The sequence below is a fragment of the Aphelocoma coerulescens genome, chromosome 5 (genome assembly GCF_041296385.1).
Source record: "Aphelocoma coerulescens isolate FSJ_1873_10779 chromosome 5, UR_Acoe_1.0, whole genome shotgun sequence".
Lineage (NCBI taxonomy): Eukaryota > Metazoa > Chordata > Aves > Passeriformes > Corvidae > Aphelocoma > Aphelocoma coerulescens.
The window spans coordinates 65,370,610-65,394,405 of record NC_091019.1 but is presented as its reverse complement, the minus strand read 5'-3'; the positions used below and the strand labels follow the sequence as shown (position 1 = coordinate 65,394,405).

At 49.0% G+C, this 23,796-nt stretch overlaps 1 protein-coding gene across 4 annotated transcripts in view; it reads right to left on the bottom strand.

The window, feature by feature from the left end:
• FERMT2 (FERM domain containing kindlin 2) overlaps positions 1-23,796 on the bottom strand; it is a 49,434-nt gene that overhangs the window by 8,119 nt on the left and 17,519 nt on the right. For 2 of the 4 annotated variants that reach the window (XM_069018624.1, XM_069018621.1), the window contains exons 2-10: positions 22,750-22,983; positions 11,299-11,433; positions 7,782-7,814; positions 7,110-7,335; positions 6,888-6,990; positions 6,352-6,459; positions 4,583-4,717; positions 2,909-2,958; positions 591-715 (exon numbers count right to left, since the gene is read on the bottom strand). In XM_069018624.1, coding sequence (XP_068874725.1) covers positions 591-715; positions 2,909-2,958; positions 4,583-4,717; positions 6,352-6,459; positions 6,888-6,990; positions 7,110-7,335; positions 7,782-7,814; positions 11,299-11,433; positions 22,750-22,983 — 1,149 coding nt within the window. The remainder of the gene's footprint in view (positions 1-590; positions 716-2,908; positions 2,959-4,582; positions 4,718-6,351; positions 6,460-6,887; positions 6,991-7,109; positions 7,336-7,781; positions 7,815-11,298; positions 11,434-22,749; positions 22,984-23,796) is intronic. The other 2 variants (XM_069018622.1, XM_069018623.1) reach the window with 1 other exon arrangement.

Below are 23,796 nucleotides of genomic sequence, written 5' to 3'. Positions count from 1 at the left end.
CAGCCTGAGGTCCCCTGGCATCTGCCCTGCTCCTGCCTCCATGGGGAGAACAAAGGAGCTCGCTGCAGCTCCGCGGCTGCAGGAGCAGGAATGTTTCACTTGACATTAAGCGCAGGCAGCAGCCACAGGAATTTCAGCTCTTGAGTGAGGCTGCTCCAAACCAGCACCGGGGAGAGGAGGAGAAATAAAGGCAGGAGAGGAAGAGGATGGTCTGTTCTTTCCAGTTTCTGCTGTGGGAGTCAGTGCAATCCTTTGGATAAGTGACAAAAGGAGAAGGGCAGGTGGAAGGTTGGAGCAAGGTTTGGAAGGTCCCCTCCAACCCAAACCATTCTGTGGTTCTCCAAGCTCTCTCTCCATGCTATTGGGGAGGTGGCAGTGCTTCCCCAAGGGATCACACATATTTCACTGTCTGGAAGTCCAACTCTGTGCCACAATATCAAACCCAGCCACCTCATTCCTTTAAACACCTTCACCCAACCCCGGGATGGAATTCTGAGGCGATAAAGCAGTGGGAAAACAAGATGCAGGAGGAGCAGCCTGTTCCTGGAATAAAAAGCAGTTTCTCTTCCCCCACCTTGTGCTTCTCTTACCTCTCAGGTTCATCTGGTGAGCAGGAGTCCCGTTGGATTCCTCTTTGCTTTTATAGCAGGAGATGGAGGTATCTTTGAAGGTGCACCAGTAGGGCTTGTAGCCTTTCAACGTCAGCTTCTTGGGCCTGCAGGACACGGGGAGGGACATCTCACTTGGTCTGAGCTCCTAAAACAAGCTGCTCCCCAGGAAACCTCAGTATTTGCTCAGCATTTCAGCCCTGGAAAGCTGCTGTCAGCAGCCTGGGTTATTCCCACCCCGGCCTGGGGGCTCAGCCATCCCTTCACTGCTGGCTCAAGGAGCTGAGCTCCAATTGCAAGTTTGGACTCTTCAATCCCGTGGAGATCATTTGGGGCAAGGTGGGGGGAGTTGGAGGATTGTGCTACAAAAACAGATGTGCCCAGGAACCGCTGCAAAATCTGCCTCTCCAGCCACCAGGGGAAACTGGAACCACTCTGCTCAGGCTCGGAGGGGAAGCAGCACTTCCAAGGACGTGTCAGTCATGCACATGCCTGAGTGCACCCCTTGTTTTCTTTTTAAACACTCCACAGCACAAAAAGTTCCGTTCTTTTCCGTGGAAAACATGGATTTTGCTCGATTCTGCAGGAGAACTGATGGCCTTGCAAAGTGAAGCACCTGGGAGCCTGAGCTCATCCCAACACAAGCCCAGGGCCTTTGCAGAGCTCCAAGTATTGGAATATTTTAACCTTCCCTGATTTCTAAACCTTATTCTAAGGCTGGATCTGCAGCCTCTCATGCATCTCTTGTATTTTCATGTCAGAAACAGCTGCTGAGAGCAGTTTAGACTGGATATTAGGAAGAAATCCTTCGCTGTGAGGGTGGGCAGGCCCTGGCACAGGGTGCCCAGAGAAGCTGGGGCTGCCCCTGGATCCCTGGAAATGTCCAAGGCCAGGTTGGATGGGGCTTGGAGCCTCCTGGGCTAGTGGAAGGTGTCCCTGCCCGTGGCAGGGGGGGGAACTGGATGATCTTTGAAGTCCATCCCAACCCAAAACATTTTGGACTTCTATGATTTCAGCTGGCAAGAGCAGTAACCTGGCTGGCAGGGGAGAGAGAAACATTCCAAGTCTCTACAGCCACACCAGGCACATACAGGGACACATTTATAGGAGTTAAATATATGGAATACAAGGGACATGCATTGCTCCCCCAATGCTCCTCCCCAGCTGAAGTGTGACAAGAGGCACGTCCAAAGCTGGGACCACTCCAAACATTGCACCATTTACATTGGATTTCTGGCACTAAAATACCACCTGACCCCTGTTTTTAGGAGCAAATGGAATTCTGTGCTCAATCTGACAGTCTCAAATCCCAGCCCCAGGGTTTAGGGCCTGCATCGAGTGAGGAACCAGCAGCTTCTGGCTGCTCCATCCCCTGGTGCTCCAATTCACAGGCAATTAGCTCCCGGAGTTGTGCTTAATTTGATTGGCAAATCAGCAGATCAAGGGGAAGAACAAGTTTTTTGTTTGTTTGTTTGTTTAAGGGAGGGAAGAAACACCCACTGAGGGGCTGGGCACAGCCCTGAAACTTCGCCCCAATTAAGGCAAACCACAAGCCCAGACAGAGGCAGAGACCTCGTTAATTTGCCTTTGCAGAGGGAGAAGGAGTTTTCCGAGCAGAGAGTGCCAGGTTCTGGCTCCAGAACCAAACAATTCATAAAATAAAGGTTTGTTCCAGAGCTACGTCACTGTCTATAGCTTTTTTTCCCCCCCCTCTATCCTACAGCTCTGCTGTGAAATCCCATCAGTGTTTCCAGCTTCCAGAACTTTCACTGCAGCAGGCAATAAATTGCAAAAGATGGTCGTGGCTGCCAAAAATGTTCCTCCACGTCCAGACGCTGCCGTTCCCGGTTTCCAGGAACCACCAACCGAGTCAAAGCAAGCTAAAAAAAACCCTCTAAATCCTGAGCAAGCTGGGAGAGGGGCAGAGTCAACTTAACCTGCTCCTTTTGGCATGGAGAGACCGGGATCCCGGCTGGATAGAATTCCTCCAGCCTCCTGCCGACCAGGAGAAGTCTTTGAGGGAGGTTTTTAGGTTTTGCTCCTCGTTTTAGGATGGTCTGTTCTCTCCTGGGCACTAAATGTGTTAAAGAAACATCCCAGCACACACTGCTGGCTCTGGGATGCACCACAGCAGGAAAACACCTTGAATTTTGTATTTGAGAACCAATCCACTTCGCTATGGAATATTTTGAATATCTTAAGGCCAGGAGATACAAAACAAAAGCAAATTAAGAGGCAGGACCATGAATTATTCACAGCCATTACCAGTTCCACAAGCAGCTCTTCCCATCAGCACTTACTTGAAGACTTTAATGTAGTCAGCGAGCTCTGGGATGGAAGTGATGTCACCCTGGAAATCAAAGACGATCCCACTCACCCGCCTGCCCCAGCGCAGCTGGAGCAGCGGGATCAGGAGGGAAGGGATGTGGTGCAGGGCAGGGAGCCCCATCAGGGCTTAGGGGTTGTGAAACTGCTGCTGAGAAAGCCTCAGCCACTTCCTGGGAGAAGCAAGGGGGGAAAAATCCAGGGCCCAGCTCTGCTGTTTGCAAAGCAGAGGACGAGGCTTTGTTTTCCTTTGAGGAATTCCTGCTGTGGCCGGGGCCAATTCCCAGCCGCGGGGTCAGCGGCGGTCACGGCAGCAGTGCTCGCACAGGCCATTTTCTCCTCCCTTCAGTTATTCCTGATGCTCCAAACTAAAGGCAAAGAGGCACCTCTGCAGAGAACTGACTGGGGAAGGGATTTTTAAGTCTAGAAAGATATTTCCCCCCCCCCCCCCCCCCCAAATTTTTTAAATCTTGAGTTAAAATTCCCTTTTTTTGCACAAGGGTGGCACTCGCAGTTCCCAGGAGCTGGAAGTAAAAGGGTTTTCGAGGGACAGGAAAAGGGAGGATTGCTCCAGGAGCTTCCAGTAGCAGGACAGTTTACTTTCAGTCTGCAAGGAGAAACTGTTTACAGATAGCACAGGGAAAAAAATGCAGAATCTAAACAAACAATCCAGTAATTGCCCATTATCCGTATTCAATTACTCGAATGCATCTGGAAGTGGCTCCTGCTACAAAGCCCTACGGAAAGGGATGGGTTTTTTTGGATGAATCATTGTCCTCTTTGCTCCTGCCTGGCAGGGACTGCTCCTCAGTGATGTGTTTCAAATCTGGTTTTGCAGAAGAAATTAGAAAATATGTCTTGGTGATAAAAAGTTGTTGTTGTTTCTGGTTTATATGGCAAAGCTCTGCTGCTGTTAATGCCAATAAAGCGTCTAAGGATGGATGTAGCTTCAAAAAGCCCTGTCATAAACACTTAAAAAATTATGTGAAGTGGAAAAGTGGAAAATTTCAGAGATTTTAGGGTTGGAAAGAGACGGTTAAAATGTGCAAAATGCCTGGAAAAGCTGTGCTGGGCCAAGGCTGACAGGACTGAGTCCTTTTAATGCACTTTAATTTTCAGGCTTTATATTCTGAAAGGTGGAAAACCAGTGTTAAAACAGCGTATCGAGAAAAAAAAAATCCCCAAATGCTCTGAAATACAGACCTAGGCTAAAATCCAGTCTAATAAAAATAGGATTTCATAAGCCTAAATTAGTTCTGAAAATCCAGCAGCTGCTTTAGGTGCTGTAAAATGTGAATTAGAAACAGTGGAAGAGGAACCTCAGTGTGGAAAACTCAGTTATTTGGGAAAGTCAGCAGTGAGGATAAAAATCAATTTCATTTCCATGTAGTTTTCCATTCTTTCATCAGGAGGGTGGCTTGGGGCACGGGGGGATCAGTAAGATCCTGGCTCCTCCAAGACTTTTCCAGATGCTGCTCAGGATTCCCTCTTTGTAGAGCTATCCCTTGGTATCTAAAATCCCTGTATCTTAAAGAAAATATTATTGGGGTGTGGGCAACGTTCTCATCAGAATTAGGGAAAAAAAAAAAAAGGGAGAGGAAGGAAATAAAGGAGGTTGGATGTCTGGAAAAACTCCCTGCAGCCCTTACCAGGATCGTCGACGTCTTGCCTCCTTCCAGGGTGATTTCCAGGTCCGAGAGCGCGGCGTCCACCTCGTCCACGTCCTTGTCACTGTGGTTCAGGTGGTTTTCCGAGGACATGATGGACAGCTTGTTGATGTGGTACTGGAAGGCAAGGCCAGGGTCACACCGGGATGCTCCTGTGACCCCAGGATCCCGCAGGATCATCGCGACCCAGCCGCCACGCTTGGGAAGTGGAGTGGGAAACTGGAGTGGAAAACCAGGAGCAGAGGCCAGCAAACACTGGAGTGAGTGTTTGCTGAGTCAGGAATGACCATCTTGGATGTTTCCAGCGTAAGGAGTCTCCAGGCAATGATCCCTAAAGGACATCTCTGGACTGTGCAGGGCAGAGCTGCTCTTTCCACTGGGCTGAGGTTGGAAGGGACCTCTGGAGGTCACCTGGTCCCACCCCCTGTCCCAGCAGGGCCACCTGGAGCTGTTGTCCAGGGCCACGTCTACCTGGCTTTGGAGTAACTCCAGGGATGGAGACTCCACAGCCCCTCTGGGCAAACTGCACCAGTGCTCTGTCACCCTCCCTGTAGGAAACGTTTCCTGATGTGCAGAGGGAACCTCCCATCTTCCAGGCTGTGTCCGTGACCTCTGCTCCTGCCACTGGGCACCTCTGTCCACCCCCTTTCCTGCCTCCCACCAGGTGTTTATGGACATTTTTAAGATCCCCCATCCCTGGAAGTGTCCAAGGCCAGGTTGGACGGGGCTTGGAGCAGCCTGGGATAGTGGAAGTGTCCTGGCTCATGGCAGGGGGTGGAACAAGGTGATCTTTAAAGCTCATTCCAAGCCAAACCATTGCAGGATTCTATGTCTTTGCATCTGTTTTCACCCCAGAAAACCAAAACATCCATAAAACCTCACAGGAAGGACCGTGCCCAACCCACTCCAGAGCACTTGGATGTAAACTGAGTCATTATATTTCTGCTTTCTGCTCTTTTGTTCCTGGGAGGGGCTCTTGGAGAAGGCAGCCCTGCTCCTGAGGGGGACATTTCTGCATCCTACAGCTCCAAGGTGTGCCAGACCACACGGAACAAATGCCTGCCATCCCTCTCATGGAAGTCAATAGCAGGTGGAGCATTTATGCCAAATCACAGTGAGTATTTCATAACCCAGATAAATAAATAGTTCTGGGAAAACCACAGATTATCCCCAGCTGGTTTGGGGACAGAGAGCCAGAAAGGCACAGTTCAGTAACCCTGTGTTCATATGGGATGGGTTAAGAAGGACAAAACTAGAAGTTAAGATAGATATAAACATGTTTGGTAAAAGCAGGTCAAGTTCTTTTTTGTGAGGGATAATCAGTGGCAAATATTTAAATTATCTCATGAACTCAAGTGAGGAGCTGGAGATGGGAAATGATCCAACTTCTACCAGCGTGAGGAGGCCAAGCTCCCACCACAGATAAAGTGAGGCCTAAAACATGATTTTAAACTGAAGGGGAGGTTTCAATGGGATATTGGGAAGGAATTCCTGGCTGTGAGGGTGGGGAAGCCCTGGCACAGGGTGCCCAGAGAAGCTGTGCCTTCCCCACAATCCCTGGAAGCGTCCAAGACCAATTTGGAGCAACCTGGGATAGTGGAATGGGGTTGGAACTGGATGGGCTTTGAGGTCCCTTCCAACCCAAACCATTCTGGGATTCCATAATTTCGTTTATCAGATTAATCAGCAAAGAAGTCTGCAAACAGAATCAAGTCTAACCCAACCCAGGAGCGTGTGGGGCTGTCCCTCACCTGCAGTGCTGCAAACATCATCATCTCCTCCTCCGTGCACTCGATCTCCTCCAGCAGGATTGCCCACTTGGACTGCTCGTAGAGCTGGTTGATCCTGATCGCGTCGTACTGCGGCACAGAAACACGGAATGCTCGGAAAACCAGGAGCCCAGCTCAAGCAAAACCACCCCATCTACTGGAAGCTGTCCCTGCCCACAGCAGGGGGTTGGAATGAGATGGTCTTTAAGGCCCATTCCAACCCAAGCTAATCTGGGATTCTGTGATCTCTCATCTCAAAACAACACTTCGATCTGAGACTGAAAATCCTCTGCCACTGACACAAAGTGGCTTTAAGAACCCTTAAAGCACCTCTAGCAACACCTAAAATCCATGGTATATAGGAGCACAAATCCTGGGTTTGATGCCTTCACAACCAATTTTCAAACTTCCAAGTTTTTTGGGAGATTTACCAACACAACAGCACATTAGAGATCCAGGCATCCTTTGCTCCTAAGGATGGAAATTCCAAAATGCAAGTGGAACAAGGAGCTCTGTACCTTTGGATTCAGGTCAAAAAAGCTGTAGTACTTGAACCGGAGAAGCAAAGCCTCGTTTTCTTTCACCTCCTGCTCCATCAGGGATCGGGACGAGTCCAGCCACCTGTGAATTGCCAACAGGGGATAACACACACGGAACGCTCCGGCGGAGTCGCCACGCCGCTCTCGAGAACACAACTAAAAATCAGCACAAAACCCCAACTCCTCGGCTCCTGAACTCACCCTTGGTTGATTTTGGCCTTATCGAGCAGCGTCTGGGGCTTGTACATTTTGGCTAAGGACTCCGGGGAGGTGACGGGCTGGCTCACGGCCAGGATTCCTGGGTTGCCCTCGGACAGGGCGCTGTCGCCGAACCAGGCGGACGTGGGGGACAGGGGGCTGCCGTCGTGGGCGTCGTAGGTCGGCGTCATCGTTTTGCTATAGAGTCCTGGGCTTGAATAGATATTTCCTACCAGCGAGGGGAATAAAAGCCGGGAATTAGCCTAGGGCCAAGCCCTGCCTGCTCCCGGCCACGCCGGCTCCGCGCAAACCCGGAGCTGGCGGACGGAAAACCTTCCCTTTTTATCTTTGCACTATGGGAAAGCACTGCGCTGCTTGTTCTCCCATGAAAACCTGTCCCTCTCCTCTCTCTCGGCTCTTCTCCAAGAGCAAAACTGATGGAAAACTCATTCCAGCCCAAATGATGGGAGAAGACACAGGTCTCCCACGGCGGGAAGCTCCTGCCCCCTGAGTTTCTGTGGCACCTGGGACATGAGTGGCCCCCGACTTACCGGTATTACCTGTTGCTTAAAGATTTTGGAAGTCAAAAGTTTTAGAGGAGCAGGAAAATAAACTAAGGGTGCAGCCAAAGAGACCAGAGGCAGAGGGCAAAAGTCCTATTGAGGTGGAGCTCACCTTTGACGGGGCCGATGTAAAGAATATCGGTGCCTATAGAGAGGGAAAGAAAGGAGGGAAGTGAGAAGGCGAGAGAAAGTCACCCGGAGAGTAGGAGAAGGACAGAAGCCAAAAATGAGCATTTTTGGAAGAGGGCAGAGCAGCACAGGTGAGGTTGAACCACCCAAATGGAGCAGCTGCAGCAGCGCTGGTGGCAGCAAAGCAACTGAAGTGACTTCCCGTTATTTTGTTGACGTTACAAGGACAGCTGGGCATGGAAATGTGGCATTCCTGGATGGAAAAGCTTGCTGAGGTGGCCACACAAATTCGGAATTAATGTGCTGAGCGAGTGGTGCAATGTGGTGCCAAACTGATCCCAAAGCACACGTTACTCCCAGGCCTTTTGAAGCTTCACAGCTCGTACCAACTCAAAGCAGACAAAAAACCACCCAAACACTTTAAAATTATTAATTTGAAGAGAAAAAACCAAATCCAGCTCGGTATCTCATAGCTCAAAACAGATGAGAGCTTAACACAGAGGTTGTGGCTGCCCCATCCCTGGAGTTGTTCCAGGAGAGCTTGGATGAGGCTTGGACATCCTGGTCTCTGGAAGGTGTCCCTGCCCATGGCAGGGGGTGGAACCAGAAGTGCTTTAAGTCCCTTTTAAATCCCTTCCATTCCAAACCATCCAATGAAACAGCCCCTCTTCATCTCATGGGAACTTTGAATTTTAATATAAAATCCAGATTTTCAGAGTAAGGGAGGATCAACCACCGTATCCTGATGCCAGGAATTCCACTGCTTACACACATCGGGCAAGGAGCTCCCTCAGCATCACCTGCTGGGCATAAATCTGCCCACCAGCACCAGAAGGTCCAACACCACACTGGATTTTTGGGAAAGGGCTGTGTCCTTCCTAAATCACGAGCCTGCAATTCGAGGCACCCAAACAAGGCCTTTTGTGCCACCTCCCGCTGCTGCCCCGAGCCACCACCTTGGGCCACGCTCCAGCTCCTTGCTCCAAACCATCCCTCCAGCCTCATGGCCAAGGAATGACAGAAAACTGAGCTAGACTGGAAAAGTCCAAGACCAAACCAATGGAAAAACCTTTCTGAACCCTCATTTTTCACAATGGCCATCTCAAGGAGCAGGAAGAACAGTGTGAATCAACAGCATCATGTCAGTGACAGCCAACATCATGGCTAGGAAATGCCAAATAATTACAAACCTGATACTAAACTGCCTGGCAGGATGGAAAATGAAAGCGAAAACCATCAAAAAAGGATGCTTTTAATGCTCCTGCTCGTTTTGCTGGCATCCCAGTCTGGATGAATCATCTGGGGACCTGTAAACACTGTGAGTGCCAAGACAGATCCAGCAAACCAGGCATGAGTAAAAAAGCAGCAGGAATGGTCAAGGGATGGAAAAATCCACCTTCATTTGCAAGGAAAAGGCCAGGGATGATTTCCAGGCTTTTAGACCAGGTACTTTGGGAGCTGGGACTCCATGATCCTTAGGGTCCCTTCCAACTTGAGCTATGCTGTGATTCTGTGATTCTAAAAGCAGCAGAAAGGTGCTCTCCCCATGGATTGTGACAGCCCTGGAGCAGAGAACTCCAACAAAAACCAGCCATAAACCCCCACTGCTTCCATAAACCACTTCCCAAAAGAGCTCTTCCCTCCTCTCCCCATCTACTCTTGCTGCTGCCCTCGGCCTTCACATGGCTCGAGCACACAGGGCTGAGCATCAGCTGGACCAACAAAAGAAAATCCCACTTTTTGCCCCAAATGGGCAGGTTTTTCCATGAATATCCCCCCACACTCCTTGATTGAGTGTTTGCTCCATCAGAGCAAAGCTTGCCCTGCACTGTTCTCATCACTTTCTCCAAACACCCGAAACATCTCAAAAGAAGCTTCCCTCAAAAAATGTGCCCCAGGCAGGCAGTGTCATGGAAAGTTCCAGCAGAAAGAGCTACAAATTTGGCTAATTTATATAAACAAGTGACTACAGGTTTCTAATGGAAAGTGTTGGGCAACACATCCTGTGGGTTTATTGACAACTGTGCCCACCAGGATTTAAATGGTTTCACTGCCAGGTTTGGGGTACTCAGCGACAAAACACTCCCAAGACATTGAAATCAGCACCTCCTGAATTATTAATTAGCTTTCCAGAAGCTTTCAGCAACACAAACTGATGTTGGAACAACGCTAGAAATGATTTATTCAGATGAAACCCACGACTTTTATCAAATGGCACCTGAACAGGCAGGAATTCAACCTGCTGCGAGTGATTTCATTCACAAGGAGAGCAAAACCAGCCAAGTGACTCACTGGAAGAGCCATAAATAATTAAAATAAACCCCAGCTTCTGCACACATTTCCCCCAAAGCAGGCCAAGTCTTTCCTATTAATCTAACAGAGATGCTCTCTGTGAACACTGGCTGTTGGAAAGGCTCAGAATGGACTTTCAAGACGAAAATGCCAAATGGAAATGAAAATTGACTGGAGCCTTGCCCAAATTCTCTGAGCCAGGAGTGGAAGAGGACAAGCCCAGAAGTATTTTGAAGTAGCTGAGAGGAGAAAGAGTGGGATCAGAGCAAAAGGAGGATTATTTCTCCTTGTTCCAGACCCGTGGTGCACATCACCCCGTGCAGCCAAAACATTTTTGCCTGCAAGCCCTTTGCCACCACTCCATGACCTTCCCTGCAGTTGATTTAACATCAATTAATACAACTTTGCTGAATTCCAAGGTCGTTTCTTCAATTAAAGCTGCCCTGCTGCCCTTGGGTTGCTGGATTTAAACCCAAGAGCTCTGGCAGCCAGACACGTCTCTCCCGCTCGCCACCGCGACCTTCTCCACAAATCCATTTGGGATAAAGTGCTCCCACTTGGCCAATATTATGGTCTAAACTCCTGCCATTTGCCTTTGGACACCAGACTTCCAGCAGCCATGGAAAAAAAGCTGAAGAACCCCTCTGCTTGCAAACACCTGCATGAATTTGCTGCCTGTGGTAACTCCGTCAGGGATGTTACTCCATGTGGGACATCACTCCACCAGAAATTCTCTTCCCAATCCTGCTCTGGATCTGGAATTCAGACTGGCCAACTACCCCCCAGCAATAAAAGGATTTATTTAGCATCACAATCCACAGCTACACCCTTCATGTAAGGCGACACTAAAGCAATTAATGAAACACTGGAACAGTGGCACAGCCTAAACCACACCAGCAATGTGACATTAGGAACGATTTTCCATTTAACTCCTTTCCTAGCAGGGTAAGAAAAGCTCTCAGCAACACCATCTGAGTGTTGCAGTGGCCACCCTCGGGCTCTGGTTTTGTTTTGGGAAGCCTGGGGTTGCTCTGCTCCCGGGAATGCGTGACAGCTCCAGACATGCATCCGTGCGACCGAGTGCTGCAGCCCGCCAGGACTTGTGCCATGGATTTGGGGTCTGTTTCTCTCACAGACCTCAAGAAATTCAATCAGCCCCACACTGCTGTGCTGTTTTTAACCCCACTCCCATTTTTTTCCCAGCTCACCGGACCCCGGCGTGATCAGCGGCCCCTCCAGCTCGAAGGTGTCATCTTCACATTGATCATCCAACTTCTTCTTTTTTTTCTTTGATGGATCTCTGGGTTTCCTCAAAAGGGAGAGTTCTTCTGGATGCCTGATGTCTGGGGGGGTAAAATGGAGCACTTTTATAATGGCAGGATGGGAAAAAAGAAGGAAAAAAAAGAGGAAAAAAGGGGGAAAAGAAGAACATCCTTCTGTTAGGAACAACATCCAGCAACACCCAGTATCTCCCTTGGATGAATTTCTGCAATGGTTAAAAATCAAGTTGAGAGCATTTTCCCTGCAAGTCTGTTGGAAACAAGCACTGTCCTTGGCTGGAAAGGTAACATAACATTTGGATAAAATGTGGAATTTCCCAGGCACAGCCACTCGAATGTAAATGTAAGCACTGGCAGACCCCGTGGCAGAGCCTAGTAACACTTCCAGACATCAAATATAAATAATACAAAGAATTAAAACCAACATTAATAATATTAAATTAGAAATATTATATAAGATAGTAATACACAATGATATAGAAATAATGTAAAGAAATAGAAATACTCAGCCATGTAGGTAACAGGTCAGGTCCTCTCACTTCCACAGAAGCAATCCAAGAGTTAAGCCATTTATTTACACATCACACTGGAAAGTTTAAAGCCTATCCTTTACCCACTTTTCAAAGAAATTTTGGCCAAAGTGTTTCCTTCTCACAGCAATTCTCTCCCACTTTCCTGCCCAGGACCAACCTGAACAATGTGAAACCCATTTAAAACGAGGAGCATCCCATTGCATTCGTGTTTCCAGCCATGGGAATATGGGGAGCAATGGAAAAGGGAATTTCCATTTCCCACCAAGGCAGTACTTGGGTCTGCTGCAGTCAATTCCAAGTGGGAAAGGGTTTCCCAGGAAAGCAGAGCCTGCTGACTGCTGTACCACTGAAACCACTGAGGGACTGGAGCGGGACCAGGAGTCCTTGTGCTTGGTCAAGATGTGGGAACTGACCTGGAGAAGGATTCACCTGGGCATGGAGCCATCCAACTGCAGTGGTGAAAGGCTGCAAAAAGCTTGGAGAGCTCTGAAATACAGCTTGGATTGGGAAAAGATGGGATGAGAGGGCTGGGGGTGTTCACCCAGAGAAAGGAAGGATCCAGGGAGAGCTCAGAGCCCCTGGCAGGGCCTAAAGGGGCTCCAGGAGAGCTGGAGAGGGACTGGGGACAAGGGATGGAGGGACAGGACCCAGGGAATGGCTTCCCAGTGCCAGAGGGCAGGGATGGATGGGATATTGGGAAGGAATTGTTCCCTGTGAGGGTGGGGAGGCCCTGGCACAGGGTGCCCAGAGAAGCTGTGGCTGCCCCTGGATCCCTGGAAGTGTCCAAGGCCGGGTTGGACATTGGGGCTTGGGGCAACCTGGGAGCAACCCATGGCAGGGGGTGGGACTGGATGAGCTTTTCAGTCCATTCCAACCCAAACCATCCTGTGGTTCTCCGATGATTCTACGGAGCCCATGGGACATGCCTGAGCCTGGAAGGAGTTCTGGAGTCTCCTGGAAGGAGTTCTGGAGTCTCCTCTGCAGCTGGTTGTCCATGTTGAAGCTCCTGTGTTGTTTCTTACTCTGTTTTTTGCACCTATCACCCCAAAATGCTCAGCTGCAAATCTGTCCCTTTGGAATGCCCTATGGAAAGCAGCCCCTGGTCCCATTCCCACTGCAGGAGAGATCAGGAGACAGGAGCTGGCTGCAGCCAGGCTGTGTTTTGCCACCCACAGGAATGCTGCAGGACACAATCAGTCATTATCCCAATGAGGAGCAGCTCCAGGGCTGGGATCTCACCACGTGCTGGCAGCAGTGGGAGTTCCCCGAGCACTCCCAGGCATGGGATTATAATTAACACTGGAATTTGGTCCCCAGCTGGTGACTGGAGCAGGACACACCCCCCCACTGCCCACCCACACCAGCACCTTCCTTCCTGCAAACAAGCTGGGAAATATCACACTGGGAACTCGCCCCATCCAGGTGATCTTCAGGGATGGATCCCACTAGCCCTGGCATTCCTGAATCCAGAGGTCAGGCACTTCTGGATTTAACCATCTTTTACACTGTAGGTGTCTCATCATCTAGTTTTAATTTAAGTTTTATTTTTATTTATATTCTTGCAGTTATTTACTTACATATTATATTTTTATATATATATATAAATGTTGTGTATATATATATATATATAATGTATTTATTTTTAGAAAGCATAATTTAAGGGTTTTTTAATTTATATATTTATATATTTATATATTTATATATTTATATATTTATATTTATTTATTTCAATCGTATCAGTGAATTCCAGAAGAGTTTGGGTTGGAAGGGACCTTAAAGCCCATCCAGTCCTACCCCCTGCCACGGGCAGGGACACCTTTCCACTATCCCAGATTGCTCCAAGCCTTGTCCAATCTGACTCTGAACACTTCCAGGCTAAAAGTGTACACATTAATATCTATATGGATTTTAAAAGTATAAAATATATAGATTTATGTATCTTTGTATTTTATTTTGTATATAAACTTTCTGAACTTACGATTTAGTTTTATTCCTATATTTATAGATATTTATTCCCATATTATCGCTCTATTTTAGTCCTTTTCATATATATCAGCTTTATCTCATTTCAGCTTTAATTTAACCCTGATTTATTATTTCTCCACACACATCATCCCACTAAACCCCATCCCTGCCTCCACCACCCACCCTTTCAGTTTCCCTGCCCAACTTTTTGACCATTTCTAGCAATAAATACCTAGAGCCTGAATGCAGCCAGCTCCATGCATTCCCATTTATCCCAGCCAGCTTACCTCATGGAGCAGGAATCTGCTGGGACAACCGGGGTCACACGCAGGGGACAAGAGGCAGCACAGCCTAAATCGAGGAGTTCCCCTGGTATTTTGGAGCAAGGTTGAGGCTCTGAGGTTTATTTATGGTGCATTAGCAACTGCTGGAGCCTCTCAGCTGGAAGCACTCAGGGAGGCCGGGAGAAGGGCTCCGGGCCAGGCTGGAATTCTGGAAGCGATCGCCTGGAATCGGCCCAAGGCTTGACCATCTGATATCAAAGAGACTTTTTATAGTCCCTCAGTTGTTCCTGATGCTCCCGGCGGGATAGGAAGGATCCAGGGCAAGTTTTCAACAGCTGCTTCCAAAGAGCACATGGCTGCAGGGCATGGAGCAGGCAGCACATCCTTGGGATGCCGGAGCAGCCCGGAATCGATCCCAGGGACAGGCGGCAAATTCCTCCGGACCGCATTCCGATGGATGCGCCACAGACTGCAGGGCTTTACAAAGGCAGCTGAGGGAAAGGCTTCAAACTGAAGGTTTAGATGGGATTTTGGGAAGGAATTCTTGGCTGTGAGGGTGGGCAGGCCCTGGCACAGGGTGTCCAGAGAAGTTGTGGCTGCCCCTGGATCCCTGGAAATGTCCAAGGCCAGGCTGGACAGGGCTTGGAACAACCTGGGACAGTGGTAGGTGTCCCTGCCCATGGCTGGGGTGGAACAGGATGGACTTTAAGGTCCCTTCCAACCCAAACCATTCTGGGATTCTACAGAAAGGAGTTAGAATGGTCTGAGTGTGGAAGGAAGTTTTGGAGCTCAAAATATGATCAGAGAGGTGGCTTTGAATCCCCAAGAGGAATTTTTCCAACTCTTGGATGAAGCCATTTTACTGCCTGCAGCATCTTCTCTTCCATTTGCCTGCAAGACCCTGCCTGTACCTGCTGTCTCTGGCTGAAGGGAAGTCCTTGGCCTTTTTCCCTGTGTCAGCCCTCATTTCTCACCCAACCCCTGGCACAGCTCACCCAGCCCAGCTGTGCCCATTTATCTCCCACCCCGAGACAAACTCCAGAGCTGGGATTAAACCCTCTTCCTTCACAAAGTACCATCTGCACCCTGCAAATTGACTTAAAAAAAGAAAAATTATCTTCCATACAGGGTGTAAAATTCCCAAGTTATGCTCTTCTGCACCAAATCCACCAAGTGAATCTTGAAGCTGTTGCATCTTTATCCACCAAGGTGTGTTGTGATGGGGATCCCAGAATGGTTTGGGTTGGAAAGGACCTTAAAGCCCATCCTGTTCCACCCCCTTCCATGAGCAGGGACACCTTCCACTGTCCCAGGCTGCTCCAACCCTGTCCAACCTGGCCTTGGACACTTCCAGGGACCCAGGGGCTCCCAGTCCCATAAGAAATGAGATTTTTGGTTTTCTTACATCACACACTTATAGAACACAACATCATTGACTGGAAGGGCTGAGTATGGACCAACTTCCCCAAAAGCTGAAATTATGGGAAATCACACTACTTTCAGCATTCAGTTCTCATATATATGGAAAATAATGAGATACAAAGAAAATTTTGATGCAGAAGGAAAATTAATGTTCCAAAGAAGCTTTCAGCATCCAATTTCCCACCCCGTTTCTGGCTCCCCTAAAGGTCGGAGGGCTGGTTCACCTCCTTAGTTTTCAAACCATAAAAACTCCATAAATCTACAGGTAGAACAGAGCATTGAGGGGAAATCCTCTCTTTAATGCTGATCCAGCCTCCCTCCTCCAGGAAATGTGTTCTGAAGTGGGATATCTCTAGGAAGTGGGACTCTCTGCACTCCATCACTGCTCCCTCCAACCAGTGACTCATAAAAATTACAGCCTTTGTGCATCACTCTGACGAATCTTAGAAAAATGAGACCTCAAACCCCATTTTTCTACCATTTCAGACTTAAAACCAAAAATAAAGTTGTTTTTTTTTCTTGGAATGAGTGAATTCTGTGGATGGTTTTTCACAGTGTAAGTTTACAGAATGAAGTATCCGACTTATCTGCAACATAAATTCTCTCGAGATAAAAGTTTTGCAGACCAGACCAGAAGGGGAAAAAAAAAAAAAAAACAACCAAAAAAGAAACTAAAAAAGGACTTACATAAGTTCAGAAGTGCCTGGAGATAAGGCTGTGGTTGTGCTGGACTCTGGGCAGTATCTGATGGAGCAGATCCTCACCCCCCGGCACAGTTTACTGGGTTTGTACATTCAGAACATTTTATTATGGGTTCTTCAGATGCCCAGGAACTTAAATATTTATCTGGGCAAAACCCAAGCTCTCCACTCACTGCCTGGGGCCCTGCAGCTCTGTCAGGACATCCCACAAAGCCTCTGGAGATGCCCAAGGAGTGCTGTGGGTGTGGAATCAGCTGGGGCTGACCCTGGCAGAGGTTTTGCTGGAGTTTTCCCAAATTCTGGGTGGAAAACCTGCTGACTTACGGATTTGCCAAGGGAGCAGTGATGTGCAAAACCACCCAAAAATGGGGTCAGTGGGGTTTGCAGGGGTGTGAATGTTTGTGCCAGTGGTTCCCAGAGATGAAATTGGGCACCACCAGCCAGGAGAGACCCAGGAGGAGAAGGAAAAGGAGGAGGAGGATGCAGCCAGTGGTGGTGGAGCCAAGCATTACTGCAAGGCCAATAAAAAGGGCCATTGGAGAGGCAGAGTCAACAAACACTTGAATGTTTGGATGTTTTTTTCCATAAGTGAGACGAAATCCCCAGGCTCCCGTTATCTGGATGCCTCTTGGAGCACAGGCAGCACTTCAAGCCTTGCCCCTGAAGTGGCTGAACTGCAGCTCGAGGCCAATTAAACTCAATTAATTTAATCCCACAAACAAGAGAAAAACAATCCACTTACACCCTCCCTCTGCATCGGCCCATAAGGAGCAATCCAACTCATTCCAAGGCTTTGCCAGCGTGTCCTAATGCCTTCAGGATGGAAATCTATTTAAAGGGTCTCTGTCAACAGCAGAGTAAGGATGAAAAAATTCTCTGACTCACACGGTGACATAAAACCTGATGCTCCTCCACACGCAGAACATGACTGGGGTGGGGACAGGGGGGAGAGTGGAGAGGATTTTTTTTTTCCTGTCTCAGACACTTTGTAATTAAATCTGATTATTTCCCTGACCCCAGTTCCTGGGGTTGGTTGGGATCCTGCACGACAGCTGAGCATGGGCAGGCAATAAAAGGGGAAAATGCCACAGTTGGCAGAGGAACACTTGGGCCCTGCAGTTGAAAAAGCTGAGGACGTTGCAATTTGGCCGGCTCTCGAAATGGGAAGATTTCCTTCCACACCCATTCCCTGGACATATTTAGAAATAGCTGTGCCACTGCCAAACCTCTCTGCTTGTGGCAGGGAAAGGCAGCAAACCCATCCTTGGTGTTTCGCTGCCTCTGTCTCCCTGTGAACGTCATCCCCGAGCATCCTCCTGATGCTCCTGAGCATCCACAGCCTGTATCCCGAGATCCCAAATCATTTAGGCAGGAAAAGACATCCAGGATCATCAAGTCCAAGCTGTGCCTGACCCCCACCTCGTCACCCAGCCCGGAGCTCTGAGTGCCACATCCAGTCCTTCCTTGGACACCTCCAGGGATGGGGAACTCCCAACACCTCCCCGGGCAGCCCCTTCCAATGCCTGACCACCCTTTCCATGAAGAAATTCCTCCTGAATGCTGGTGTTGCTCCCCATATTCCCCCCCCTGAGATGTGCATCTCCATGATTTTAGGAAAAACACTCCTTTATTTACCAGCAGGATGTGAAGGAAGAAAAGAAGGTTTAGGAGGTTTGCAGTGGCCAGGGACATGGTCACTGCCCTGTGCAGGACCAGGAATTGGACTTGATGATCCTGGTGGGTCCCTTCCAATCAGGATATTCTGTGATTCCACAAACTCTAGACAGCTTTGCCTCCTGGAAAGCAACTGGGCCAGGGATGCAGCTCCACGTGCTTGTCACAGAGCCCTGGGAACGCTGCACATCCACTACCAAAGGGTTTCAGTTTTGCAAAAAAAAAAAAAACAACCCCAAAAAACAACAAACAGTGGCTTTTTATAGAAGTCTTTTTGGCAACGGAGGGCGTGGAAATATTGCAAATACTTCAGGAGTCAGAGGACGTTCTGTCCTGGAGCAGGGAATGTTTGGAAAGGGAAAAAAAAGGTAGGGTCACACTTGGCATCGGGACGGTGTCTCCTTCCCTGGGCTGGGCTGGCATCCTGCCACTCCCAAATGCCACTGTCACCAAATGCCACTGCCACCTTGGCTCAGGCTGCATTTGGTGGCCAGAGGCTGAGGCAGGGAAGGCTGGCTGTCACTTCCTATCACTCACTGAGTCTCAGGAACCTCCTTATTTTGGGGACGATGGGAAGCAGCCCATCACCCTCACGGGACTCTGTGCATCCCATTGCTCCTTGCCTGGCTCCACAAGCTCCTCAGGATGAGACCACCCTCACCCTGTGCAAGAAGGGGAGCTGGGGACAGAGTGGGATGTGATGTGGGCATGGAAACTGCCACAGCTGGGCACAGGATGCTCCCCAGACTTGGTTTTCCAAAACAGGTGACTAATTCCCATGGATTACAAGGCAGGAGCTGGGTGTGTGGCTCCACCAGACTCTGGGGAAATGAAAGAGCCTGGAGAGAATTCTCTGTCTTACACAGCCTCAGGGTGGGTAGGGAGGGATTGGTCACGAATTTTGGAGTGTTTCCTCTCAGAGCTGCCTCCTCCCAGCCCTGGCACTGAGTTGTCCTCTCTGTGCTCCCATGAACATCAACCAGAATTTTCCCTGCTCCTCTTCTCAGGCTGGAGGGCAGCAGAGGTCCCAAATCTTCACAGCCAGGAGAAGGATAGGAGCTTTCCTGCTGTCACAGCACCTCCCCTCACCCTGCAGCTCCAACCTAAGTCGTGTCCCCAGGAGAAGGAGCATTGCTGGGTCAGGAAACGCTGAGGCCTGGGAAAAAACTCTCACACTTGCATCTTGCTGTTTGCTTTTCCTGTCCCATGTGCTCAGAGAGTAGCAGCAGAGCCTGCCTGCAGTCCCTTGGAGCTCTTGGGATACACGGAAAAAAATACAGGCAAAATGCTGGAAGGAAGCAGCTTAAGAGTATGAGCAGCTGCAAGGCATCCACTGGGCTGGAATCAAGTGAAGCCTTTCCAGAATCATGGAATGGTTTGGGTTGGAAAGGACCTTAAAGATCATCCAGTTCCAGCCCCTGCTATAGCAGGGACACCTCCCACTAGCCCAGGGTGCTCCAAGCCCCATCCAGCCTAGCCTTGGACACTGCCAGGGATGGGGCAGCCACAGCTTCTCTGGGCAGCCTGAGTCTCACTGCCCTCACAGCCAAGAATTCCTTCCTATTGATGTAGGAAAAGAGGATTTTTCCATTTGTTGTTCTGTCGGATGATGGGTTAAGCATCTCCTACCTTCCCAAATCCTGCTTTCCCGTGAGGATATTCCCACTCACACCAATAAAGGGCTGAGTGCAGCCCCATTAAAATGCATTTGGCTATTTGATGGGCAGTTTTCTGGGTGGAATTATCTCCCAGTGGGATGACGAGAGCAGGGAGGCACACAGGAGCATCCCATCCCAACCCCCGTGTCCCGCTGCCGGCCAGGCGGGAAGCACAAATCCCCGTCACTCTGAAAAAAAGTAAAAGTGAAGTTTTACTTTCTCTTTCTCTGGTCTTTAACTGCAGATCAAAGCTGGCCCTTCAGGCTGGAGCTGCCTGCCAGCAGCTGCTCCTGGGCAGGATTCCAGGCCACCCTTTGGATGAGGGCTGCCCATCCCATGCACTGCCCGCTCCTCTCCTCCTGCCTGCCAGGGTCAGTGCGTGCCTTTAACCCTCCTGACTGGCTGCTGTGGGAATCAAGGGGCTGCAATCCAGCCACTGGCAATGAGATTGGGTTTTTTTCCGGCTTCACACGACCTCCAGGAAAGTGAGGGATGTGTGAGTGGCTCCAGCATCTTCCCACAGCCACCTCCTGGGAGCCCCGGGGAGCTGTCCTTTGGAATGACTTCCCTCTGCACAAGAACAGAGATTTCTCTTGAAAAATCAGCCACGCTCTGCAAGGGTGACACCTCTGGGTAACAATTTAAAGGGAATAGAAGCAAAAGGACAGCCCTAAATAATCCATCCACGGGTGTTCCTGCTGGTGTAGCGAGGATTTTATAAATGCAACCAGCCAGAGTCCTGAGAACTTCAGGAATTACTTCAATTACTCATTAATGATGCTTTGTGCTGGAGTTACTGACGTGTGTAATTAAGTGATCCGGGGCAACGACAGCAAACAGGTACAGCCAAAATATGAGCAACTCCCAGGCAGAGTTCTGTCCTAACTTCCCTGGAGACCAGAAATCATGGGATTTGCAGAGACAAGGACTATGCTGGGATCACTTTTCCCTTCCACCTTGAAATATCAGCTCAGTTTTCCTTGGAGGGACAATTAGCTTGATTAAGACGGGATATGAGAGCTCTCTGCAGCCAAGCTGTGCAGGGATGCTGAGGAGGGCAGGGAAAGGTAGTGGAGAAAAATGGGGCAGGATAAACCCAAGTGAGGAGAGAAAAAAGGAGAATGGCAGAATCAAAAAATCACAGAAAATGTGGGTTGGAAGGGACCTTAAAGCTCATCCCATTCCAACTCCCTGCCATGGGCAGGGACACCTCCCACTATCCCAGGTTGCTCCAAGCCCTGTCCAGCCTGGCCTTGGGCACTTCCAGGGATCCAGGGCAGCCACAGCTTCTCTGGGCCACCCTCACAGCCAAGAATTTTTCTCCTAATATATAACATGATGTATATGTAATACAATGTGTATTATTAGACAGACTTTTATATGATAGATCTTAAATATATAAAAGTTAAAATATATTAGATATGACATTTTAGGTACCTATAGCACATTTTGAACAACTAAATATCTGCACAGGTGTCCAAACACCTCTGTGGTTCTGGGAAGAGTATCCCAGCCCCTCCAACTCCAGCACTTTTGTCTCCCCACATCCCAATCCCTCTTCCCTCAAGCTGATGCCAAGCCCATGTATCATCTTCCCAGTAGCTCTGCTGAACATCTGGCTCCCAGTAAACACAACTGGGAGGGCTAAACCACTTAATCACTGCAGTTTCTGTCTGTCCTCAAACAGCTCAGGCTGCTGAGAGTCACTCAAAGGAAAGTGAAATTTCCAGTAAAAGCCCTGCTTTCCCCAAAATCAGGAACATTAATTTCAGCACTTCAGATGCCACAGAAGGGAAGTCAGAACCACCCTTGATGGATCTGTCCCTGCTGCCTGCTCAGAGAGCTATCCCAGAGCCTTTTCCCCCCTCCCAAACCTTCAAATATTAGGAATATTCTGCTGGTTTGTTCATAAATACACTGAAAGCTCTGGAGTTGAAAGAAAAAGCTGCTTCAGGCCCATGTAAGGTTCTGACAGCATCAGTGACAGCTCTCCTGTCTCGTGATGAACCATATCAGAATTTCCTGACATGAGTCACTGCTGGAGAGATTCATCAGCGTCCAAGCCTGGGACCTCCCTGTCTAGCACAACATCCCAAATGCCAATGGGACACGGAGCAGGGGGGGGGTGGGGGAAGCAAAATCCACTCAGAAATAACGCTGGCTAAGCCTTTTCTATTTTAAGGAGAAATTGCCCAATATTTACGCTTTCAAAAAACCCCAACACAACAGGAAAGGAACAGCAAAGATCCTAAACCAGCTATAAATACCAACCAAACCACAGATGCGCCAGACACGGCACGTAGGGATGAGCTCTTCCTGCCTCCCCAAACAACTGGGTCAGCCAAGAGTAACCTCAGCTGCCTTCTGAGAGCAGGAATAGATTTACTACAGCTGAGGATGGGTTGCAGGCTCTTTTTGGAGGGGAGAATTCCAATATGGAGGCCTTACTGGAGTTCCTCGGGGTGGGATTGCCATCTCCTCGTTGGGTTTTTTTAGGTGGGCAGGAAGAAAAGCCAGGTTTTAGGATGAGGAATTTGTGAAGGTGGGTAAAAAATGAGGCCTGGTAGGGAAAGATCCCTCCTTTCTCCTGGGCTTCTCCTCCACAAGGAAATGAGGGTGAAGAGGAGACAGCAAGACTCAGCTCCTTCCCTCCACCAGACAGTTTTACAGTGAAGCATCACCACTTAATCTCTAATATGATTTTCCACTAGAAGAGAACCCACAGGGCTGGCAGATTTCCCATTTCAGGGTTTGCTTTTCATCCAGCACATAAATTTGCAGGGAAAAAAAATATCACAACCCAACACCAGCAGCTTGAACATCAAGCAGGGCTGGTACCGCCCTGCCTGTGACAAACCCAAGGACAGCCCTGCTATGGAAGAGAATTCAGCACAAAAAATACATTTTTTATCACTTCTTGGCTCAGTTGGTCCTGTTACTGAAGTATTTGCACACAAAAGAGTAGATCTGGAAGGCAGAAAGAATGGACATCTGGGCTGCTTGATGTCCAAGTGACTCTTGGGCGTTTAAAGCCAGAAAACACCAAGGATTTATCAAATTCCCAGGACAAGCACGTGCAGCAGAGGGGAGGCAGGAGCCAAACCGACCGGGGAGCTCCCCAGGGGTGTTTCTCAGCACTTACTGAAGGTTTTGCAGATGTCAGAGACAGCCTTGAAGACCCTGTCGGAGAAGTTGACTTTGACCTTGACGTACTTCATGTTGGGCAGCTGCAGGCGCAGCAGCTTGTGCTGAGGGGTGAACTGGAGCTTGGCATCCGCCTGGATCCCGTATTTATCCAACGTCCAGTGAGTTTTAAGGAGCCAAGTTTTCTTCTTTTCCCACCACAGCGCGTGATCCGACCAGTCCTTCTTGACATCTACAACAAAGAAGCCATTTTTCCCCCAGTTAAAAGCGGGACCAGAATGAGCCTTCAGAGGACAAAAGAAGTTTTAAAATGTGCTTAACTGAGAAGGAGCTATCCATCCAAAAAACTCCAACAGCCCTTCTTGGATACAAGGAGCTGCTTGTATTCAATCCTATTTTGATGGGATATAAAAGCAGGGAGGAACCCAAGGGGAATGAGGGTGAGACACAACGTGTCCATGGATCACCAGCCCAGCAGTGATCCCGCCTGGAACACGAAGCCAAGGGGTCATGAGTGACCCAACACCTCCCCCCAGCAGGGATTTTGTCCAGTTTTTAGGGTTAACTATCAGTTCTTGGGTTTTTCCCATCCCCACCATCCAGGATACCTGTGCTATCCAAAGGTGAGCCCAGCCACCTCGGCACATACGGAAAACAGAACCAGGAGGAGGTTTGCAAGGAGAATTCAACAGGACTTTCAGTTTCTCCAAAGAAAACCTGAAAATTCCCAACTGAAACTAAAAGTTACCTCTCAAAGGAACAACAAAACCCAACAGCCACTTCTCCTTCCAGCAGGGGTTTAAATATGGGGTTCTTGGAGGTCACCTCCAAGTTGGGAAGCATTTGGGGAACCAAAGCATGGTGATAACTCCAAAAGACAGACCCTGTGCAGTATTTTCCCTGAATACCCGGAATATTTTTCGCTATCACATGGCCCTGGCATTCCTGCAGAGCAACTTCCACTCTGACAACCAGTAACGGTGCCACATCTTCCCACCACACAGGGAAAAGAGGAGAATGGAATGATACATAACATAGTATTTTA